At 41.4% G+C, this 24,212-nt stretch overlaps 1 protein-coding gene across 4 annotated transcripts in view; it reads left to right on the forward strand.

Moving 5' to 3' along the window:
- Window positions 1–24,212, forward strand: part of lrba (LPS-responsive vesicle trafficking, beach and anchor containing) — a 179,846-nt gene that overhangs the window by 32,156 nt on the left and 123,478 nt on the right. For 3 of the 4 annotated variants that reach the window (XM_023406305.2, XM_023406306.2, XM_087174014.1), the window contains exons 9-29: window positions 129–326; window positions 1,528–1,661; window positions 2,529–2,637; window positions 3,046–3,198; window positions 3,593–3,761; window positions 4,220–4,299; window positions 5,060–5,122; window positions 5,723–5,820; window positions 6,201–6,293; window positions 7,415–7,523; window positions 7,899–7,980; window positions 10,085–10,208; window positions 10,348–10,540; window positions 16,508–17,923; window positions 18,117–18,310; window positions 18,724–18,877; window positions 19,748–19,928; window positions 21,590–21,723; window positions 22,332–22,439; window positions 22,628–22,769; window positions 23,173–23,524. In XM_023406305.2, coding sequence (XP_023262073.1) covers window positions 129–326; window positions 1,528–1,661; window positions 2,529–2,637; window positions 3,046–3,198; window positions 3,593–3,761; window positions 4,220–4,299; window positions 5,060–5,122; window positions 5,723–5,820; window positions 6,201–6,293; window positions 7,415–7,523; window positions 7,899–7,980; window positions 10,085–10,208; window positions 10,348–10,540; window positions 16,508–17,923; window positions 18,117–18,310; window positions 18,724–18,877; window positions 19,748–19,928; window positions 21,590–21,723; window positions 22,332–22,439; window positions 22,628–22,769; window positions 23,173–23,524 — 4,286 coding nt within the window. The remainder of the gene's footprint in view (window positions 1–128; window positions 327–1,527; window positions 1,662–2,528; window positions 2,638–3,045; window positions 3,199–3,592; window positions 3,762–4,219; window positions 4,300–5,059; window positions 5,123–5,722; window positions 5,821–6,200; window positions 6,294–7,414; window positions 7,524–7,898; window positions 7,981–10,084; window positions 10,209–10,347; window positions 10,541–16,507; window positions 17,924–18,116; window positions 18,311–18,723; window positions 18,878–19,747; window positions 19,929–21,589; window positions 21,724–22,331; window positions 22,440–22,627; window positions 22,770–23,172; window positions 23,525–24,212) is intronic. The other variant, XM_087174013.1, reaches the window with a different exon arrangement.

Consider the following 24,212-nt stretch of genomic DNA (forward strand, 5'->3'; position numbering starts at 1 on the left):
TATCTTGGAGCATTGTAAAATACAGACATTGACACATTTTCTGTAGTGGCTGATGAGAAGTATTATTCAACTTGTGTGCTGTCTTCCACTACCTCTTTCTCTCTCCTCTTCGACGTTTTCCTACCCAGGGCACATTCAAGTACAAGGCTGAGAGTGACCTGCTGTTTGCGGAGCATCATAAGACATTACTGTATGATGGCAAGCTGTCCTCGAGTATCGCCTTCACATACAACCCTCGCGCCACAGATGCTCAGCTCTGCCTTGAGTCCTCCCCCAAGGACAACGCCTCCATTTTCGTCCATTCACCCCACGCGCTCATGCTGCAGGTAAGATGCCTTTGATGTAACATTGTGCTTGTAATAGCAAGTGATAGCCCTTCCCATTGGAGTTGATATTGCTGGAATTGCCATTACTTAACTTTAAGCTGAAGCCACAACGCTGCACCAACTTTAAAGCAATGTCAGTGCAGATTCATTCACCACCTGCATACTTGCTCCTTCCCTCCCACTGTGCCGTATGTACCACTCTTTACTCTTCCTTTCTTCCTGCGCAATAATGAAAGTGGCCCAGTTGGCATCTTTTCATTTTAATAGCCTCATGAGGGCAGAGGTGCAAATGTGTTGAGCAAGCCAGACTGCTGCAGCTGCTGAAAAATGCCATCCTGGTGCTCTAATTGTGGAATTAGCTTTCTATGGGACTGAGATTTAGTTTGGAACTATATACATGTAATGGTGCATTTATCCTGTGAAAAGTAGGAGGTGAACTTTCTGGAGGTTTTCCATACGCTGCTTAGAAATACATACACCCACACTACACAATACTGTTCCTTCACTCACTTTGAGTTGTCTTTTCTGAAACACTAATTGAGTTTTCTCTCATGCCCTCTCATCAAAGACAATGCTTTGTTTCCTTTGTGAGGGAGGCTTTACTGCCACACAAACATATGCTCCTTCCACCACACAAACACACACATGCAATGTGAAATATGAATGACTATGTGACCTATATTTTCAGCTTTGCTATGCCATGCTCAAAAATTCCAATCCTATAGAGAGGGAAAACTTTTGCCAAGCCACCGTTGGTGTCGCAACAGACAACACTGACACCAGCTTGGGCACCACATTACCAGACATTAAAAGACAATATTTTCCTCTTTGTCAGTATTTTTTTTTTAAATCATTAGTGAACAAAAAAAACAAACACTAAGGCTTCATACTTGGGTTTTGAGATCCTGAGTTGTGTTCACCCTCTCAAGTATTTTGCCAAGGAAAAAACTATGGTGTAAGTTTAGACTACATGGGAACAGGGACAACTACAGGTTGTAGCTGATAAAAGCATACTGTAAAGTCTTCTCGTTTTGTTTGCTTCTGACTTATGTAACTATGCAGCTACTTTCAAATTCTGTCAGCACACAGTTGCTAACTTTGTGCTCATCACTGTGGTTGTCAGAGCAAATATCTGTGTGACCCACATACAAATGCTGACCATGTATGTGTGAAATGTGGCCATGTGTGTTTGTTTCTGTAGGACGTGAAGGCTGTGGTGACTCACTCAGTCCAGAGTGGAATACACTCTATTGGAGGCGTGCAGGTCCTCTTCCCTCTGTTTGCACAGCTGGATTATTGCCAGCCTTCCAGCCATGAGCTGGACACCTCTGTCTGGTAAACACACACACACACACACACACACACACACACACACACACACACACACACACACACACACTGAACAATCTGTAGTTCTGGATTTTGTTCGGTATCATTGAGCCATTGTGATGCTATATAACATACAGACTGTAAATAATAAGGCTGCTAGTTTAATGGCTATAAAGCGGGACAACAGCCAGTTATGCTGCATAACCATTAACATTTAACTAATCTTATTATCATAAGTTTATTGTTTCTGATGCAATTAATTGAATTAGTTATATATCGCAAGCCACTTCAGAAATTAAATACTGAAAATGAGACAATTTGAAGGATACATTATTTACTTTATTTTTAAAATGACACTGGACCAACCGTCACTGTATCCTCAGGTAAATGATAAGTTTGATCTTAATGGTGAACGGAAATTTTACTTATCTAAAGTAAGTTCTGTTATGTTAAGCTAACATGAAGGTTCATGATATCAGTACTCAAACAACCCACACGGCTTATCGTTTAAGATTTTTAAGATTTTTCCCAGATTTGAGTCCAGTACCACGGGCTCTACAGACTTTCTGATGCTGAGCATGAAAGCTGTGAGGCCATCTTATATGTATACTGCAGTGTTGTTGTATTTGCTCCCCTCAAGGTGATGCTAGCTAGAATCTGTTCTCCCAGTCGCGTCTCCCACAATGGAGACACGACACCCTCATTCAATCACATTTCATGTAGGATATGCCCTTCACAGCCAGGGCCTTGTCAGCAGCTTACATAGATTATTGTCACTGTCTAACTCACTGTCTCATTCTCTCTTTGTCTCTGTCTGTCCGTCTGTGTCTTTGTTGGTCTGTCTCTGTCTCATCTGTCTGTCTTGTCTCTCAGCTGCACTTTGCTGTCCTTTGTGATGGAGCTCTTGAAGAACTCAGTGGCTATGCAAGAGCAGGTCCTGGCCTGCAAAGGCTTTCTCGTCATTGGCTACACTTTGGAGAAGGTGAGACAAACACAAATTGGTTCAGATAACAAAGAAATACACAAGAGAGCCATCCTCCTGTACCAGTAGCTGCACTCATAATGAACCCAGCACAAATAATAAGGCTGATCTTGAGTCCCTCAACGCCACAAACACACTAACACAGGCACACACCAACACTTAATATAAGACAGACTGTTTTCCCTCAGCTGTATTTAGAGGTCACAGCTGGCTTGTGTGCTTGTTAGGCAGGAGGGGAGTGCCTACACATCTTTCTGTGCACGTGTCCTCTCCCTCCCCTCTCTGTGTTATACCTCATTCACCACTTGCTTTTTTTCCCTGACTCCTTTCACTGACACATTATCTTCCCCTTTTCTCACCTCATATTTTGACTCTTTGTGCCTCCCTGTCTCCCTGTCTGTGCTGCAGTCTTCCAAGGTGCATGTGACGCGGCCCGTCCTCGAGATTGTGTTGGCCTTTTCGAGATACCTTAGCAACCTGCAGAATGGCATCTTGCTGCTCAAGCAGCTGTGTGACCACATTCTGTTCAACCCTGCCATCTGGATCCATGCCCCTGCCAAGGTAACAGGAATACACACTTTCACAGAAGCACATTATTCTACCTTTAGTTCCATTTTTAAAAAATGGAGATAAGCAGCGTGTGTGTTCTATGTAGATAGAACACACACAGACCTGCACAGTCATAATTACCTTCTCCTGTCCTGTATGTTTCTGCCCTACTTCTTCTTTTCCAGTGTTTCAGAGTTCAGCTCACAGTTCAAGGTTATCCCTTCATCTTTGACTCAGTGACTATTTAAATGAGAGTGGCTTGCCTACAACCCTTATGGGCTTAGAAGCCTCCACTTTCCTCTCCAAGGAGCAAAAAGCTAGGACACACTAAAACTGGATTATTCCACTCAAACTATCAAGTGTGCGTGTGTAATGTGCATTTTCCTGTGTGCTCTGTCTTTTGCAGGTGCAACTGACACTATACACTTACCTGGCGACAGAGTTCATCAGCACAGTGACCATCTACAACGCCATTCGCAGGGTGGGCACTGTGCTCCAGGTCATGCATACACTGAAATTCTACTACTGGGTTGGCAACCCACAGGACCGCAGTGGGGTCATCCCCAAAGGCCTTGGTGAGATATATTTTATATATACTATACTACATATTTTGTATATATACTGCATACTTCCCATTCTGAGACCACTTTCCCATTCAATTTATTGGGAGCGTGGTCTCAGACTTTTGGACCTCACTGAAGATGTATATAATGTTCTGTAATTCAGTAATGGCACTTTACTCTTGTATGGTGTCACTACTCCTCATCTTGCATTGTATCTGCATGTAAAGGCAGATTTCACATCCACACACGCCTGTACACAGAAACATGGAATCACATATAGAAACACAGACTATACTAATATTCACAACTTCTCACTGCAAGTTCTTCAAATCATCTACACATTAAGAAAAAAAAAAAAAAAGAAGGAATTTTTTTTTTTTTTTTTTTAATAAATTTGGCTCCTGCTCAGCTGCTCATTCATTAGGTATTATCAACATCATCAGCCATTGTTTGTTTATTTGATTTTTCAGATGGTCCGAGGCCAAACCAGAAGGAGATCCTGTCTCTGCGAGCCTTTCTGTTGTTGTTTGTCAAACAGCTCATAATGAAAGTAAGTCCAGGTCCCAGAACCCCCCCCCCACCCCCCACTCCTAAAAAAAAGTCTTGATTCACTTTAGAAAGTGGCACATTTGGATGCCAAAGTTATGTGCACTAGTGGTTCCGTTAGCGATATGTGTAAAATATGTGTTGTTGCTGGTGCTTTCTGATTGCAGTTGGATTGTTTACATACATAATGCACTATGCTTGAGAGCATGCAGTTAACACTGTGCTGTTAATAATGTATATGTGGAGACTGTAGATATTTTTTTGTTAATCAAAAGGTTATTCAATCTCAATAACACTTTTAACAATCTGATCATTTCTTGCTTTAACAATGGTTTTCTCTATAGAGAGCAACATCTTGACTGGATACTAATGAGATTTTTATGCTTTGATGTGATTTTTGGTTGTACCACTACTTGTGTATTGCTTGATTTTGTCATGCCTCATTTCTTCAGGTTAGAGGGAAATGAATGATGAATGATGAATGTGCTTCACTGTTTGCTCATCATATTCACATTACTTGGGATTGTTTTTATTTTTTTTTTCTTGTGTTTAAAATAACTTTCCAAAGCATTGAATCTACCATATTTTAAAAAGTCGCCATTAGTTTAATTAACTGTTTGTCACCTTCACTCCCAAAGCAAGTGTAATAGCTTCACACAGATGTGATTAGCCTTCATGTACAGTCAGGGGGTAGTGGTATGTAGAGAGTAAAACATATTGACTCTTGTGAAACAACTGTGAATTAATCTGTCATTGTATTCCAGGATCATGGAGTCAAAGAGGACGAGCTACAGAGCATCCTCAACTACCTCCTTACCATGCATGAGGTAGGCATGCACGCCGTTATTCATGCAGCAGATATCTCGCCACCAGATGGCGACATGACACCACAGAACTGCACTCTGTCCTCCCACCATCTGATGTGCAGAGCAAGAGCAAACAGTTCCTGTTGCTAAAGGCAGCATTTCTGTTCCTCGTTATTTTTCCACGTCTGCCAGTTAGATGTCCTGACAGAGGTGGTTTTGTTTACAGTGGAGTGACGCATAACAAATGAATCAGTCAGATCAGTCAGTAACACAGTGAACCTTGTAAGAATAAAGGGTGATTACAGAACTGCCTGGAAAAGCCAGCCACATGTAGAAGCCCTTCATTTTATAGAGCACATACTGTAATTCAGATGCTTGTGATGGACTCCAGTATTTCTACTGGATTTTTACTACCTTCTCTCATTACTGCTGCTACTGCCACTAATATACAAAGCAGGAATATAAATACCAATGAGTAACTGCGTATATATTTTCCTTTTATCTTTTATTGACATATTCAGCTGAATACAAGTTCCTCATAATTTAAGATATACTCTCGAAATCTGGTTCACTTCAGCTTCAGTAGATGCAATAATTGTGCCGTTGCTCTCTGTCCAACAGGATGACAATCTCATGGATGTGCTGCAGTTGTTAGTGGCTCTGATGTCTGAACATCCTGGGTCGATGGTCCAGGCCTTTGACCAGCGCAATGGGATTCGGTAACGATCGCTGTTTGTATTATCTGCAAATGTGCTTGTAGTTATATCAGTATGTTTTTGCTCAAATTAAAAAATGAGTCACAGTTGGAGCTGATTATTTTAATTGTCATATTTTTCGTCTTGTGTCACACATTAGATTGTGGATGCAAAATGGGCTCATTGTTTCTTTGTTTCATTTAAAACACATCAAATTCTGTTTCTCACAAAAGAAATATGTTTGGCAAGAAAATGGTGTACTCAATACTACTATCTCTAAATAGATACTACAAGTGTGTCAGATGTTAAGTGTAAACTTCTAATGTCACTTTAAAAAAAAAAAAAAAAAAAAAAAAAAATTTTTGTAAATGTATTTAATTGAATGTGATTTTGCTTTTTCACAGTGTGATTTACAAACTCTTGGCCTCTAAAAGTGAAGGAATAAGAGTGCAGGCGCTCAAAGTGATGGGCTACTTTCTGAAACATTTGTCACCGAAGTAAGTAATATATCAAAGTTAAAATATTATCACTATTTCCCAAACTATACACGTTATAGTTTATAGTGTTTTCTGTATTTCAGTGTGTTAAAAATGTAACGGAACATACATTCATGAGTAAAATGAAGAAATAACTGAAATTACATTATGTCACATTACATCCAATTACATTATACATTTTGATAAATTTTACCGTTGATTCCATAATTTTCATTCTTCAAATTTCTTTTGTGGTTTCTGTGGCTACTTATTTCAGTTTTACGAAGTTCATGTACGTTTTAAAAGAAGAAGGTCAGTTTCCTAATGATAATGATGTATTATTGTATTGTAGGAATCTACTTATACAGCAAAATTTCAAAAACACTTTCAAAATGGGTCATGTTAATGTTGATACTCAATTTAGCTGCAGGCGTCACTGTCAAAATAAACTAAAAAAAATGAATCACCATGCAGTTCAGCAAACCACCTTTATTTTCATTTCGAGTATTCTTTTCATACGGTTGTGTCTCTTTTGAGCTATTTTGGGTGGAAATGCTTGATGAAATTCAGGTCATATTGCAAATTTAATCGTTAATTGTTCATTATTACTTCTGACCAACCATTACAGTGTAGTGTGTGCGGCCTCTGCTTAAATAGGAGCACCAGAAGCAACTCTTGTCCTGTTTCAGTAACAGCTTTTAAGCCTTGTGATCCTAAAGCTATCTGCAAACTGTCCACAGTCTGTTGAGTTACCATGCTAAAATTGGAAGTGATGCATGATGAGAGATGAAAGTGACAAAGACTTTTCAGTGAAGCACTCCTCTTACTTAGTCAGCAAGGATTCACTTTTTCATTTCCTCCATGTCAAATGTGAGCTGGAGCTACAGATTTCAGCTGCTGTAATTATTTGACTCATCAGAACCTCCAGATTTCCCCCCTTGCTGCTTCTCAACATGTGTGATTTTTCAAGGACATTTTCAATATGATTTTAAAATTACTTTGGAAATAAATTGCATTGATGTCAAGCCAGTTTTGTACAGTGCAGCATGTTCCAGTTTAGAAGAGGTGCTGCATTATTTTCTCAACAGTGGAATCGCAAATGCTGATGCTGTTTACTTACTGACCTTTGACCTCCTGATCAGGAGGAAGTCTGAGGTCATGATGAGTCACGGCCTCTTCTCTCTGCTCACTGAACGCCTGATGCTCCACTCCAGCCAGTTCACCATGACAACCTACAACGTGCTCTTCGAGGTCAGAGCTCTGCCAACGTTCATTCTCCCGGCCTGAACATACTAGCCAACAATGAACTACAATACTAAGCTCTGTGTTAAACTATTTGCCAGTATTTATTTTTTATATGCATTTTGTGTGTATGATTCACTATATTGCTGAGTTTGTGCCTTGCACGCTAACGTTTGTCAAATTTTCCAACTTAATATGAAATTTTAATGAAATACATGAAACAATAAATTCCATAGTTGATCACCTGTAATTATTCCCCAATATACTGCATGATGGTGAAACATATACATAGCTATGTGTATCCATAGTGGGGTTTGTTTCTCTGTTATTGTTAGGACCGATGTAGATATTTATGACTTGAAACCCCTCTCTGTCCCGTGGTAGATCCTTACAGAGCAGATCTGCACTCAAGTGATCCATAAACAGCATCCGGACCCCGACTCCACTGTGAAGATTCTCAACCCACGTAAGTGCCTCCTCTGCGCCACACTACTCTCCTAAATCATCCCCTGCAGCGTACCCTCTACATACCTATTGCTCTATACTGCACTGTAAGGATATTCCCCACGGAACTGTGCGATCTCTATATACAGTCAAACAAATGAAGGACATAAATTTAGCAGCCGGAGGGTATTTTCATACCAAGTGAGCCTAGCATGAGGATGGAACAAATGCTTTGTGTGACAAATACACACATCTGCTAGTTTTATTGTCAGGATTAATTTACATATAAAAGAAATGATAAATGAAATGAAATTATAACGGGACTTCATTCAGTGTGTAAGAAATGTTATATTGGTTTACGCATTTAATGAATTCAATCAATTATATAATTGCATTTAAGTGAGTTTAGAGTTTAATTGTTCAGCATTTGCTTAACTCATATGTATAATATTGATACAGTATTTGTATGTACATTGTGGAGTAAATATCTAATGTTGCAATATTTTGTAATTATCTTTTTTCGTATTTTACCATCAAACTTAATGTTAATGTTAATCATGTTAATGTTTTATATTCTATATTAAAATAACATTTAAATTACAATTAAAAATTCATAATTAAAAATATGATTTAATTGCTTGTATTGATCATAACATAATTAAACAGAGATTTTTGAATAAAATTATGGCTTAATGTAAAAGTATATTTAAAAACCCACGTACTTTTTTTTTTTTTCTTTTGCATTTACTTTTTCTACCAGTGCATCATTACAAAACAATCTGAGCTGGCTGAAACTCCTGGCTTAGATCAATGTTCCCATCCTATATTTTCAGGCCGTTACCTCTGGTTTCATGTCGGCTCACAAAATGTTTTTATATAGTGAACTCTTGAGTATTCATTTCAGCTAAGAAAAGAAAACATCCCTCTGTCTTTTATACCGGTGCTTCCACACATACCACTGCACCTCTGTGCACACACTTGCAAAACAGCTTTAATCAGTTTGAAATCCAAGCACTTGGTGTAATCACAACCAAGGTTTACTTCCAACCAGCCTTAATCTGACAAGGTCCTGCTGCAGTCACACATTGATTATCTTAAGCCTTTATTGTGTTAAAAACTCTCCTACCCAACCGTCCTAGACAGGCGATATATATCATAGGAACCTTGTATGGGTTTGTACATGTGAGCACATTCTATGGAACATAGAGCGGTGGTCTGTTTCTCCTTTGCCGTGCATTCTCTTGATTTAATCTGTGACAAACTCCCAAAATGGCCCCCTGATTGCAGTCTTTAGTAACGTCAGAGCCAATCAAACAAACCGAGGAAGTACCGTTTCCCTCAAATTAACTCAAGGGAAAGGAACCAAAAGCAAATGGAAAAAAGAAGGGAATACGCCATCCCTCCATCCTCATTCCCGGTACATGCTGGGGTAATTTTCTGGCGGTAAAGGTTCAGCGACTCATAATTTGAGTGACTAAGGCGTAGAAACAACACAACCGTCTGCTGGGGCAAAGGGGGCAGAGGTTAGTGCCAAGGTCTGAAGAGACAAGTGAAATCCAAGCCCTGCCGTCTCTCTACTCAAAGCAAATGGACACTGACATTGTCTAGATAATTCATCTAAACAGTCAGTCTCTTCGGTTTAACCGAAGCCAAGCCTTCCAGAAGGGCCTGTGACTCGGGCTCTGTTTGAAACGATACCAAAACCATTACAGTATAATAAAGATCAATGGCCCAGACTTTTTTATACTCCTCTGTTCTGTTTTTCTTACCAAAGGCGCGGATTTTTAGGTGTGTACATCTGGGAGTTCAGATAGTTTGTGACACAATGATTTGCACATGTTGAGACCAATGTATGATTTCGTTGTTGATTTGTGCAGTTTCCCCATCGGCATCCAAAAAGCAAGTGAATGTTGGATGTTTCCAAATCCAAACTTTTTTATTATAATCCTTGAAAATACAACTTCCTGAAATGTATTATATTACAAAATGGACAACACAGACATGCATTATAACAGATAAAGTATCAGTATATTTTCAGGCCGTGTTATGTTCATTTTTGCGGCTCCCTGAACATTTTTCATTTCAGTCCTTGAACAAAACGGCTTTGCTTCTGTTAATATTTCTAGAGATTCTGAAGGTAATAGCTGCTCTGCTGAAGAACTCTCCCCCATCCCCTGAGAGCATGGAGGTGCGCCGGGTCTTTCTGTCAGACATGATCAAACTGTTCAATAACAGCCGAGAGAACCGCAGGTAAGAATTCAGCCACTTCACAGGATAGAGAATCACATCACACACACACACACACTACTCAACACAGTGTTTACGTGTCAGTGGGATTCACATTCAGCACTACACCAACCTTCTCATCGCCGAGTACTTTTTGTTTCAGGAGCCTGCTGCAGTGCTCGGTGTGGCAGGAGTGGATGCTCTCTCTGTGCTTCATCAACCCGCGAAACAGCGAGGAGCAGAAAATCACAGAGATGGTGTACGCCATCTTCCGCATCCTGCTCTACCACGCCATCAAATATGAGTGGGGTGGCTGGCGCGTCTGGGTGGACACCCTGTCCATCACCCACTCCAAGGTCAGAGCGCTCATTAAATCCATGCATGCCTCACACTCTCTCTCTCACACACACACACACACACACACACACACACACACACACACACACACACACACACAGGTTAGACGCAGCTTTGTTTATCTTTTTCTGTGAATCTTCGTCTTTCTCCCCATCTGTTTCATTTTTACAATTTAAAAAAAAAAAAAAAAAAAAAAATTTATTCCGTTTCTGTTTCTTTTCATTTTAAATCACACACTATTTATCTCTCTGTAGTACCCACATGAACATACACACACACTTGCACACACACTCAAATCTTGCTGCATTATGGTCAGCCTAAACACCCCCCCCCGTGACTGTAACTGTAGCCCTGCTCCCTCAGCTTGGTTCCAGCCAAACAGACAGCAGTATTCAGTCAAAGCCATCAGCTCTGTCACCCATATGTTTAGCTTGAACCTGACATAATGCAATTCATCAAGTAAGAAATTAGAGAGCATTATTGTCTCGCAGTGTAGGCTAGCGTAGTAATTGAACCTTGCCTCTCAGTGCCCATCAGATTAAGCTTATGGAAGCTATACAGTGATTATAATTTAAAAGCTAGTTACAGTATAAACCAGTGGGAATGAATCCACCAGCCCCTCCACTCTTTATTTATGTATAGAGTCTCTTTCTTTCACGTTGCACAGATAAAAATAAACTTCTGGCACTTCTTATTTCCAAAAGCTGAATTCAAAATACTGCTTTAGAAATTCAGTGTTGATATCGTATTACGCTACTCTGTTCCAAAGCAGTGAAGTAATTGAGGTTGGTGTCAGATTGTGGTCTGGGGGGTTTTTAAGCCTGGCAGATTGAAGGTTGAGTTAAAGAAGTGCTCGTGATATGAGACGCTTCACTGTGCTGTGGGATGCTGTGAGTGCTGGCGACCAGTAGGGGGCACAGACAGACTGCATGGGAGAGGATCAGCGTGAGGGCAGCAGTTAGCTCCATGGTGTGTGTTGTATGCTAGATGCCCTAAACTCCCAACATGTCCCCCTCTCCTGTGAACACTGTAGAAACTAACTTCCAGTGGAAGGGAAAATAAAATGTGTATACATTAAGTTGTAAGGAAATTTTCTGCCCTGCCGGTCAAAGGCAGCATTTGGTGTGAGGTGGTTGCAAGAACTATTTGCTCAATACAGTGATAGTGAAACTGTAAAAGCAGATGTCTGCGTGCTTTACTGTGTTGTACTGTCATTCCATCACTGATATATTTATAAACCATTATTACCATTATTACTCCCCAGTTGAAGCATTTGATCAAAAATAAAATTGTGATATTTCTGTTGGGTAGTGATTTAAAAAAAAAAAAAAAAAAACGCTGGTGCAAATATATTATTAATCTGAGATTTTAGATGTTCATGAATGACATCTAATCAAAAGGAATTAGTTTTACCTTTTTAAAGTTTTGTTCTGGTTTCACCTGTTCATAAAGCTGCAGTGTGTTGGTGTCTCATTTTAAAACATAGCGATGTGGTGTCGTGCAGAAAGTGTTTGTTCTTCTCTGCACACGACAGCCTGTAATTGCCTCTTTTCCCATAATTGCACAAGATTAATGCTTTTTCTTCTTGGCTCTAGTAACAATACCCAGCACTCACCTAACAGCAGAATTTCACACATACGCTGTGTGTGAATAAACCCATGCACTTGTAAGATGTGAGACACACACAAACGCACACACACAGTGCCTGTGAATCAGATTGTTGCATTGGGGGCTAGCCACCAAGATACATGCATCTGCTATAAAAAAGCTAAAGAAACTCAATTGCAATTTTATTGTCCTGTTTGATAGATTTCCTGCCACCTTTGTAGCACCAAAGCTGTTTGTCACTGTTGCTCTCTCCTCCCACTGCTGCAGGGCTGTGTATGTGCGCGTGATTGCGCGTATATGTGTGTGTGTGTGTGTGTGTGTGTCTGTGCGTGCATTTGTGTCTGCGTTTGTGTGACTGTGAGTTACCAGGCACATTTTCTCTTTGCCCTCCCTCTCTCTTGGGCCCGAGTAAGCCTTTCTCTCCGATCCCATTGAATATTCATCGGAACCATGCAAGAACAATCAGAGAAACAAGGCCTCATAAATACAACCAGCCCACTGGGAGCCTCCTTGATAAGTGCATATATGCATTCACAAATACATATATACACGCTTCATCTTTACATGGACTACATGGCTTAGTTTGCTTTGTGTCAACCATGCTAAAATTGTCAGTTTGGCATATACACAGATAATATGTTTAATGCTGAATGCAACATTTTCAATGCAACATTCTTTGTGAGTCAAGAAGAAAAAATTGTCTCTTCTAGCAATCTTCACAATCTCAGCTTTTTCCTTTTAATATATTATTCCTTTTTGTATCTCGTACCTTTTTGTTTTTGTTTTCCTGCATTTTGTCTGTTTTGGCTCCATAAAAATCCTCATTGGCTGACACCTGCCAGAAACTCATGGTAGAGCAGGATGAGCAACTGTGCTTGTCAAATTTTACTTATTTTTCTTGTTGTGTGGAGCCCATCAGCAAACAGAAATATATGGGCCATATTTCATATCTTTTTAGTTTTTCATCCCATTCTGTAAGTGTAAGAAGTTTAATTGAGTTTAGTTATGCTGGGAGTTGTAGATTGAGATTGTTTACTGATCACCCCAGGTTTTATTTTCATTTGTTTTGTTTTATTTTGTTATCTACTGGCAAAGCATAGACTAGCTTGTTGAGAAGTTGAAATTAGAAAAAGATCTGTGTATTTGTTTGTGTGTGTGTTTAGTAAGTATGCTCGTGTGTTTGTATGCGTGCAGTATATCCTTTTATGTCAGTCATCAGCAAGTAAATGTATCTGCATATGCATCGCTCTGAACAGACAGATGTTCCTGCAGGTGGGCATGCTGACACAACAGCCCTCCCACTTTCAACCCACACACCCACCCAAGGTGCCCCTCGTCCATCTCTGCACACAAATCAGTTTGAGAATAAGGAGATCTCCAAAAGAGAGAGATTGGGGCGTGAAGGTCCCGCTGTCCTTCAGACTCCCACTGTCAGCTAACTTCATTACTCCTGTCAGACATTTTAGCACAAAGATAAATATGAGTCGAAAATGAGCCGACAGATCTTTGACAAAATATAATATACATGGAGGTATTTTTAAAAATCTGCTAATTTTACAGTTGGTGTTTACGTTTATCAGTTCGGCCTTTGTCAGTTCATGATGAAATGCCAAATATTGGAGTTAAATAGTTTGGCCATACGGTCTTTACCTCCTGGATTTATTGAGACATTAACACGGGAGACTCGAGCTGTTGTTCTTGGCAAAGAGTTTCAGGTAGATGCATTGACAAGTAGACAAAGAAAGGAGAAAGCGAATACACTGAAAAGCCAATGCTAGATAAAAGCCATGCATCAAGTGTTGTCTATGTTCTGTCGTAGCAAGCCAGTCGCAAGTGCTAGTGTTTATGTATTTGATCTTTCATCTTATAATTTGAAAATAAGTATTAAAATGTCAAAGTGCAATGTATTATAATCAAATGATGGATTTCCTGTGAATTTGCTTGTTTGGCTAAAAGCTATTTTAGCACACATAATCTTTGTGCGAGCCTGTCCTCCTATAGCGAAGATAGAAATGACAGATACAGTAAATACTAGAGGCATATCACTGGATCGGGTCAGCAGGAGAAAACTAAGAAGAAAAATGTTTGAACAAGGAGTGAGAAAGGAAGATATTGTGAACAAGAGCAAAACCGCATGGCCAGCACAGCAGTTACAGATGACATTGATTTTGGAGGAGGAATTGCATTTAGCTAATCGGATTAGAGACACGCTGCCCTCCCCATTTCCCCTTTGTTTTGTGGTTGCTTGCTATCTATTGATCTAAATGCGGACTCCCATGCTCCTACTGTGGGGTCCCCCAAGATCACCGCTTTGCCACCCTGACCCTCACCTAACAGGTTGTGGTGTTGACCCTTTGCTTACTCTGGATCAGTTGTACAGTTCAGACACGGGGACAATGGAAGTTCTACTGAAGTTTCTGAAAAGATTTGTCTTGTTTTGAAAGTGTGATCGTAGCCGTTGTTTGACTGCAGGGAAGTTTTTGTGATATATTTATGTTGTTGGAAAAATATTATGGGCCATGAGCCAACAGAGACTTGCCCTGTTGAAGTACTGCAGTGTCCTTTTTGTTTACGGTAATGTGTCCTATTTCCAAAGTGTTTCAAATCTTCAGTATGATCTGGCTCTGCTGTGCCCAGTTAATACCATGTTACCTGTCACATTAGAAAAGCCCACCATGTTTTTGTACATTACCATAACATTTTTCCATACCCCACTGAGGCCAGGCCGAGTCATGGAGTAGAATGAAATTAGATTAGATCAGCGCTGATGTCTTAGCCACCCAGGGCAGTTTTCTATATATTGTAGCAAGGCTAAACGCTATTTTAAAAACCACAGAGACATATTCTATCGCCGTCTAATGGTAACTGGATCTGTTGCAGAGCCGCGTTTTAGGCCAACATACATCATCTTAATGTACAGACTGCATCCTGAATCCATGACGTTATATGCTGCACCGCTCTCTCGCATAATTTCCATAGCAGTGCACTCTGAATGCAGCCTTTTAATTGCTAAAAATGCTAAATGTCAAATTAAGCTCAAACTAATGGGGTAGAAGGTCTTGCTGTGTGATCAGTGGGAAAGAGGGAGGAAGAGAGAAGGAGACGGACTACTGGTGCATTTAGAACAGGCTGTGCACTCAGAAAACAGCTATGGATTACCAATCACTGCTCCCCACTACAGAAGATTAATGAGCACCCGTGTAGCAGGCTAATTTAGAACAATAACGCCTAATTAATTACAAATAATCAGCTTCTTTCTCTCCCTTTCCTTTCTTGCGCTCTCAATGACTCACTTTCTTCCTCTTCCTCCTCTGCAATTTCTTATTTTTTTTCTCTCCTTTTGATCTCCGGCGTTCTCATTTTCTTTGTTTCTCTCTCTCCTTCTGTCCAAATAGCCTCAGGTGAAAAAGCAGCAAAGTGGGTCTAGTCCGCCCTCAACCCCCCTCCAACCACCAACCCATCTTTGACTTTCTGTCCTCCAAGCTCAGTGATTAATGTAGGGTCTTAAATTAGGCGTGGGAGGATTTGCCGATGCTGGACACGCACTCAGAACAGCTTGCAGACACACACTAATAGTATCTACTGCTAATCTATGACTGCTTACATGGATGGGCTCTTCCTCAAATGCCACTGCAGACCATTGTCGTTATAGACTAGCAGTCTAGTCTACCCATATCAGATGGTAAGAAGACTGAAAGGGGTTAATAGGCCGTGGGCAGCTGCATGTAAGAGAGAGGGAAAAGTTTTAAATGTGGCACAGTTTGGTCCGGTGTAGTAACAAGCTTATAACAGCAACTTTTATTTACAGGGTGAAAGTGTGAAGCAGTGGATATCAGTTAGAGAGCAGGAGACAGGTTTATATGAAAATGTGTCATGGAATTAGTTGTAATTTTCTTTGGAATTGTTGGTGGTACATCATGAAGTAGCCCCTAAAAGCGAATTGTTTACTAGGTTTATGACATGTATCATTAAATAGCAAGGTCGTGTTCAAATGTCCTGTTGGTGCAACATTTAATAATTTCTTTAAAAAAAAAACAGTCTTGCAGAAAATTCACCTAAAGGATATTTCCTTTTTATTAAAATTTGTGTATTTATTTTTGTAGTTTTAGCTGTTTGATTGTGTGACTGTGTGTGTGTGTTTGTTTCTTGGCACATCAGACTTTACTGTAGGGACGACACTGTGTTCTTAAATCTTAGCAATTATTTTGGTAAGTAAAAAGTTATCATAACCAGTTGAAATGATGGCCAAAACTGTAACAGTAATACCTAAATTAGCAACTATGGTTTCATTAAAAGATGGACCAATTATGTAGATTGCTGGTGTTTCATACATTTGAACATATAATCTGTGTTTGCAGGTAACCTTTGAGCAGCACAAGGAGAATCTGTCCCGCATGTTCCGCCAGTACCAGCGACAGGAGTCTGGAGCCTCTCTCAGCACAATCCGAACCGTCTCTGGTGTCAGCCAGAGCTCTGAGACCACGGAGTGCGTTAATGGGCCACCTGCAGAGGAGGCGGCCCCTTCCACTGTCATTGAGCTTACAGTGGACGAGTTGTCCCAGAAGTCCCCTGACTCAGCATCTAGTTCCACCATCCCCTCCAGCCCGCTGGAGAGTACTGATGAAAGGGGACACGCATCCATCACTGTGTCCAACATCCTGGCAAGGCCCGAGGAAGAAGAGCAGAGGTTGGCTCAGGGTTCTTCCAAAGATGACTCAGGTGATGGAAAAGAGACTGAAGCTGCTGTGACACAAAAAACTGACACAGAGGAACTGAGTGAAGAGAACAATAAGCAGGAAGCAGTGACTGAGTCTTCCACTGATAAGGACAATGATAATCTACAAAGGAACACTAGCAACAAGCCTGAAGCAGCTGACACAAAAGCAGTAGAAGTGGTTGGTGACTCTGCTACAACACCAACAGATGGTGAAAAATGTGAGAGTGAACACAACAAAGATCAATCGTCAACCTCCATGACAGAAGACTCTTTAAATGAAGCAGACACAGAAGTGCCAGTGGTTTCAGAACATGAAGGTAGGACTGACCAAGCCTCCCCTGAGACTGCAGCCTGTCTGGAGAACAGTGTGCTGGGTGGAGCGTCTGTTTTCAATGAGGACCTGGTTGACGTGTCGTCTGTTAGCGACCAGATCCATCCTAGTGATGCTGATGATAGCCAAGAGGAGTCCTCTTACGCTTCTGCTGCTGCCGGAGAGGAGGCGGAAGTATTAAAAAAGGAGGAAGGTAAACATGAAGATGATGAAGGCAATAAAAATGATCAGGAAGGACAGGAGTTGAAAACGGAAGAAGAAAAAGATGAGAAACAGGAGGTTAGCATGCATGAAAAAACTGGAGAGAGTCAAGCTGAGGAGAAACAGGTGTCTAATTTAGAGGGTGAGACTCCTCCAACGGAAACACCTGAACAAATTGTGACAGAAGCACCAAAAGAAAAAGTTAAAGATGAACAGTCTTCCCCGACGGCTGAGACCACAGCTTCAGAGCAGCAGCCCTCAGACAGCACACTACCCTCTACAGCCCAGGAGGCTGCAGCAGCATCGGCCTCAACTTCTTTCAGCCAGCCCTCCGAGACCAGCGGCACCGCTGGAGAGGAAACTTCGTCCAGTGCCCCACACAGCAGCACAACTGCCTCGAGCTCTGACACGCAAAAGAGTGCCGACTCTGTCAGCAAGACCAAAGAGATTAAAATTGCCAGACTGGATGTGTCCAATGTGGCCTTAGACACAGAGAGACTTGAACTGAAGGAGACCTCTACAACAGTATGCATCTGTTTTTTTTTTTTTTCTTTCTTTTTCCTAGTCCCTCCTCTTTTAGATCTTTTAGAATTCACTACAATGTGTTATGGGTTATAGGTTTGAAATGTTTATTTTTTGCTGCAAATTAAATAGAAAAGTTTCTCACAGGCCTACGTCATGTTATGGCTCATTGTGTACTGCACATGCCTCTCTGTAGGAGACAAGCCAAGGCCAGCCGACAGCAGCAGCAGCGGGAGGGGGAAGTTCGTCGGGTCAGCCGAGAGAGAGCGGCACTTCGGCTCCTCGCTCCACCATGTTTCGCATCCCAGAGTTCCGCTGGTCCCACATGCATCAACGCCTCCTCACTGACCTGCTCTTCTCCATTGAGACAGATGTCCAGATGTGGAGGAGGTAGGGTAGCACCGATTTGCTGACTCTGACTTCGCTAATGCTTAAGCTAACAATTATTTTGTCAATTGATTAATGGAATAAAGATTTATTGAGCTTTCATGTCTCTGAGGACTAAAGCAGAACTTCAGATTACATTTAACCAAAAAATCAAGTATCTGTTGATGCTGTGGAATTCATTGTTTATTAAACGCACTTGTCGAGGTCGACCAATAGACATTACATTCTGTAGACATGTAAACTGTGGGACATTTTCATCCGTAAGGTTAGCAGTTATCTATGTGTAATCAAACCAGGAAGAACTATGAACACAGTTTATCTGTACGGTAGCTACTGTGTTGTTACTCACCAAACACATGCTCTCGTTTTAAGCTTGTTGTGGAACATCTTTCCTATTTTTTTCTCCTGTCTCTCAGTCACTCCACAAAGACAATTCTGGACTTTGTGAACAGCAGTGAGAACGTGGTGTTTGTCCACAACAGTATACACCTCATCTCCCAGGTGGTGGACAACCTCATCATGGCTTGTGGAGGCATTTTACCTCTGCTCTCTGCTGCCACCTCTTCTTCTGTGAGTCTCCTAAAGTGTGTGTGTGTGTGTGTGTGTGTGTGTGTGTGTGTGTGTGTGTGTGTGCCTGTGTGTGTGCCTGTGTGTGTGTGTGTGTCTACTTTTGTCTGTGGCTCTATATGTAGCTGAAGGCTCCAATCACAGGAAGTTATCCATCCACATTGACCTTTCTCTATTGCATTAGACTACAGTTAGCTGCTTTCTAACATTGTTAGTTTGTTGTTTTTGTTGTGTGACCTCAGTGACTGTGGCTCTCATACATGAGTCTTTGCCTCTGCCAATGACCTGACCAGCCTGTCAACCGATCGGGTTGATGTTCAATTCCATTATAATTCAGTTACATTCAGTTTAGTGTGGTCTGTAACTAAATTTAAAGTTAATGTGAAAAATTACAACTATACAATATAATGTGTTTTCAGTTGCATGTGTTGAATATGTTCATTATGTTTTTAGGTATATTTTCTATATCACAGCTGTGATTAATCATTGGCTATTTTACATAAGTTTGGAAAAAATATGCTCAGGCTTAGAACCAGCATAAAAATTGACTGTAATGTTATTGTTACTAAAGAATGGACTTTCACAATCAATGTTTCTATTGTTAGTTTTAAAACAAAAGCAAAAGTGTAATCCTACTTATATACCATAGCATTAAAATAACATACCATTAAAATAAAGTTATAGTTTTGTTTTTTTTTGTTTTTTTTTTAAAATGTATTTTCATTTATATAAAATGAAAATAAAATAAATGAAATAAAATTTAACATGGAGTTCCCAGTCACGTACCCCTTAACTTATGTACTTTTATGATTACTTATCCATCAATTAAATTTAATTAAATTTCTGTGTAATTTTTCCTCTCTCTACTACCAGCATGAACTGGAGAACATTGAGCCATCCCAAGGCCTGGCAGTGGAGGCTTCAGTCACCTTCTTACAGCGCCTCGTCAACCTCGTGGATGTTCTCATCTTCGCCAGCTCCCTCAACTTCACAGAGATAGAAGCAGAGAAGAACATGTCGTCAGGAGGCATCCTCCGACAGTGCCTTCGCCTTGGTATCTCATCCATTCTTTCCCTTGTTTGTCCCTTCTCCCTTTCCCCCCCCCCCCCCCCCCCCCCCCCCATCAACCTTGCAGAGTTTCCAGATGTTTAGCTGTCTTTCTCCTCATCTGTGTCCACTCACTGAACTTCCTTCTTTTATCGCCTCCTTTTACTAAGCCCTCTGTCCTCCCCTGTTCATCGATCCACCTCATATCAGCCGGCAGTAGCCTCTGGTATAAGCCCCAGTCATGGCTCCCTGTAGCCTTTTTGACCTTCCCTTCTGTATTCTCTCTTTCCTCTCTGCCTTCCTCCTCTTCATCTCCCTCTGCTGTTCTCATCCCCTCGCCTCTTTCACTCTGCTCGTATCAGCACTCTCTTATCTTGTTATTATAACCCCTCTGCATGGCAACACTCTAAAATGGCTGCTATCATGATGTAGTGAGTTCTCCATAATGGCCTTGGCTGCACTGTACTGCAGCGTAGCCCGAGGCCTTTCTCTGGCTCCTGTTCCAGGCTATTAAAGTTTCCTCTGACAGCATCAGAAGCAGAGTCTCGGTCTAGCTGAATAAAAGATATTGAAATTCTTACATTATTAATTTTCTATGGTGAACCTTTTCAGCAAACACAGATCAACACAGTATACACACACACTTGCTTGAAAGAGATGCAACACGTTCTGCACCGATTTAAATAATTTCTTCATGCTTTGTTCTATATATGTAATGGTGCATATGTAGGTATCTGCTTTTGCTTTTAGATACTCATTACAGTGAAGGTTTCATACAAAAAGGCTGTCAAAATAAAAACATGTTGTACGAAGAGCACTTCTTCTCTCAGGTATTATCCAACTACCGTTGCTGCGGTTGGGTTTTTGCAGGAAGGCGATGCCACCATACCACAGGTCCAGTTTTAGAAAGCAGCCGTTATGAAATGAATATTTGATGAGGTATGCGCTCCCCATTGCTGGCACCTAATCTGATTTTGGAAGACTATAACAAGGTTTTAGCGTCTCCACCCCTCCCTCCCCCCTCTTTTTATAAATGGTCGTATGAAAGAGTAGTTCTAATGGAAAAAGCGAGCCCATTTCCAGACGGAATAATTCCCTCCTTCGTAATCTAAATGGCTCAGAGTTAACATTTGTCAGTTGTCAAGTATGGAACAGCAGGGGGTTGGGAGGGGCTCAGACAGGAGAGCAGTACATTAGATTACAAATGGTAAATGTGCCAGTTCTGAACCCACGTAAACTTGTCGGACCACAAGATTTTTTTTCCGGCGAAGGACGTGTCTTGCTGCCTACTCAGCATGTGCACACCCCAGCAGTGTCATTTGTTATGGGAGCTGCACAGTGGATGTGATTCAAGAGCACACCCTTGTACTATGACCTTGGGAGGAGAGGTGGAGCAGGGAAGAGTGAATGATGCTGCCAGAGTTGGCCAGAGCACTGACCTTGTTGTGGCCCCACTTTTTCTCCTTTGTTTTTGTCTCTCTCAGCTGCTCCTCCTGTGGTTTTCTCAGTTTACGAGCTGGATATTCACATTTTCATTTTTCTTTATGCATTTGCTTTGGGTGTCATCTCTTTAGAAGCATTTGTCAGCATAATTCTCCTACATATTTCTCTGAAAGTGACTTTATTTACATGTTGTCACATAATATCTCTTCCCCTGTCCCTCCCCAGTGTGTGCAATGGCAGTGAGAAACTGTCTGGAGTGTCAGCAAGCCCAGTTTAATCATGGCACAGAAGGCTCGGCCTCCAACTACACAGCCATGCCCAGCACTTTGCTGGGAACAGCCAAGTCTGCCTCTGCACAGGCAAGTAATCCAGATCGTATCGTCACTTCATTGTCCTATAAATTTCTCACGCTTCCCTCAAAATGCAAAATAACGCTGTAAATATCAGTAATTTGCTCTCACTCTTGTACTGGCCATCCTTGTTGTTTTGCCTTTTTTGTTTTTTTACACTTGAAAACAGTGACAATCCTCCCTTGTCCTTTTCCCGTACTCACGAGTAAACCAAAGCAGCTTTGTCCTTTGTCCTGCTCACCAACAACAACCAAGTATTATTGCATTAGCTCATGTCTTATTATATTACCACACTGGTTGCTATTTGTTACACTAGACTAGGTTTTTGTCATTGCCCCTTTGATTTGATACAGTGACTTCCAGTAAAGTCATGTTGTTCTTCCCTGAACCGGGTGTTAAAGCTCATTTATAATGCAGTGGCTCTATAGAAAAGCCATTATGTTAAGGACATGATCCCAGGAGGAATAGCTTCCCTAAGCTGTGAAACCTTAACCTACCCCATGAAGTGCACATGAATAACTAAACAACCAGCTTGGTATAGAAGTGCATGTGCTTTTTGGACTTCACTTGTAGACAATAACATGTGGTAATGGTCTGATTTTCATGCACGTGCGCAGAGTCCTGTTGATGCAGTGACAGGTGGAATGTCTCCAGTCAGGGACCTGGACCGGCTGCTTCAGGACATGGACATTAACCGCCTCAGGGCCGTCGTCTTCAGAGATATTGTGAGATGCCCATCTACCACATTCACATGTTGTATACACATAACGCAACCTGCATAGCACCAATGAAATTACTCAACTGTCACTGCTTTCTGAAGAAGACGCACATATAAACACACACACACACACACACACACACACACACACACACACAGACACACAGGTCGTTTAGTGTATGTTGTTTGTTCCAGGAGGACAGTAAGCAGGCTCAGTTTCTGGCTCTTGCTGTGGTGTACTTCATCTCAGTCCTCATGGTGTCCAAGTACCGTGACATCCTGGAGCCCCACAATGACAAGAAACACCCTCAGCGATCCCAGTCTGCCAGGAGCACAGGTATACAATAGCTCCAAGGAAAAAATTTCATCTGAAATATTTGCTGTGTGCTGTGCTGCAGTGGTTTCCAGCATTCCAGCAGTACAAATGCAAACTAACTCTTTCAGGTTGCACGTCAGTCAGAGAGTAATTTCCCCTCTTTATGTGTAGCTTTTATGTTAATAATTTTTATAGTATGATAAAACAATATAGCATTTATTTATACAAATTCTTGAGTCTAAAAAATGATTCCGCAAACATAATTTTGTGTTGTAGCGTTTAGTTTTTCGTCTTTTTCTAGCCTGTGAATCACCTTGCAGCCCTTTGTGTCCCAGTTCCAAGGTTGGGAACCACTGCTGTTATTAATCTCTCATGATGCGGCTTTATAGCTCACACGTCTTCATTATTATTTGTGTCTTCTTAGATAGCGGTGCCATTTCTGGTGGATTGGAAGTAGAGAACGGCGTCTCTCTCCGGCGGTACGACTCTGGCATCGGTGATGACCACACCTCAGCCGCTGCGAGCGAGGCAGACCTGTCATCCTCTGTTGTGACTCACGGTCCAGACGCCATCTCAGAGGCCTTGTCCACGCTGTCGTCTGAGGTCAGACCTGCTCTGCCCGCTGATTCAAAGGGCAAGAATGTGAAGGACATTCTGCGCAGCCTCGTGAGCGCTCCAACTGATGATATCATGGTGGACCCAAGCCTGCTGCCACCAGCGTTTCTAGGAAGTGTGGGCGATGCGGCTAGAGAATCGTCGCAGTTCTTATTTGATAGGTGAGCCCTCAGGTTCAAACATAGATTGACATACACACATACTGCCACGGTATTTCAAGGAAATCCTATATTTCTGCTGTGCATATTGCTGATGGTGGGAAAAAATCTGGACGGAAATTCCCCTGTTGTTGACATGGGTGTAGTCCTGACAGCTTCATCAGTTTCTCAAGAGCCCATATGGTGAATACTCTAGTGACTCTCAAGCTTCACAGTTGACAGTTTCATGCCATTTATCCCAACATAACTGCAGGGTACCTTTGAAAGTCAGACCTTGAAGACATCTCAGCTTGGTATCCTCCTAGGAGGCTTTGTTGGATCTTGAAAAACATTCTGTAACAAAAACCGTTTTGAACCAGGGAATCTAAGTCTCCGACTCTTTCCCTCTTACTCCCATTGTTCTTTCCTTAAGCTGTCGATGCGAGTCCTCATCCCGAGTAAACGGCCTTACAAAGAACCTGTCTTAAGGAAAACAGGAGTCATGTCTGGGATGGAGAGACGAAGCTGGCAGGAAGCTGTTTCTTTTCACCGTGTCACTGATATTTAACGACTTTCTTTTTCATCTCTCCTACTGCTCCTCTCTCCCTGTCTAACATTCAAAAGGGTTTCCCCCTTTCTCTGGCATAAAGGCTGTATAATTTGCATTACCCCTGGAGGTGCGGGGGGGAACAGTCAGGAGTAAGGCTTCAAA

The sequence above is a fragment of the Seriola lalandi genome, unplaced genomic scaffold (genome assembly GCF_002814215.2).
Source record: "Seriola lalandi dorsalis isolate HSWRI2012SDOR001 ecotype SW California unplaced genomic scaffold, Sedor1 jcf7180002054301, whole genome shotgun sequence".
Lineage (NCBI taxonomy): Eukaryota > Metazoa > Chordata > Actinopteri > Carangiformes > Carangidae > Seriola > Seriola lalandi.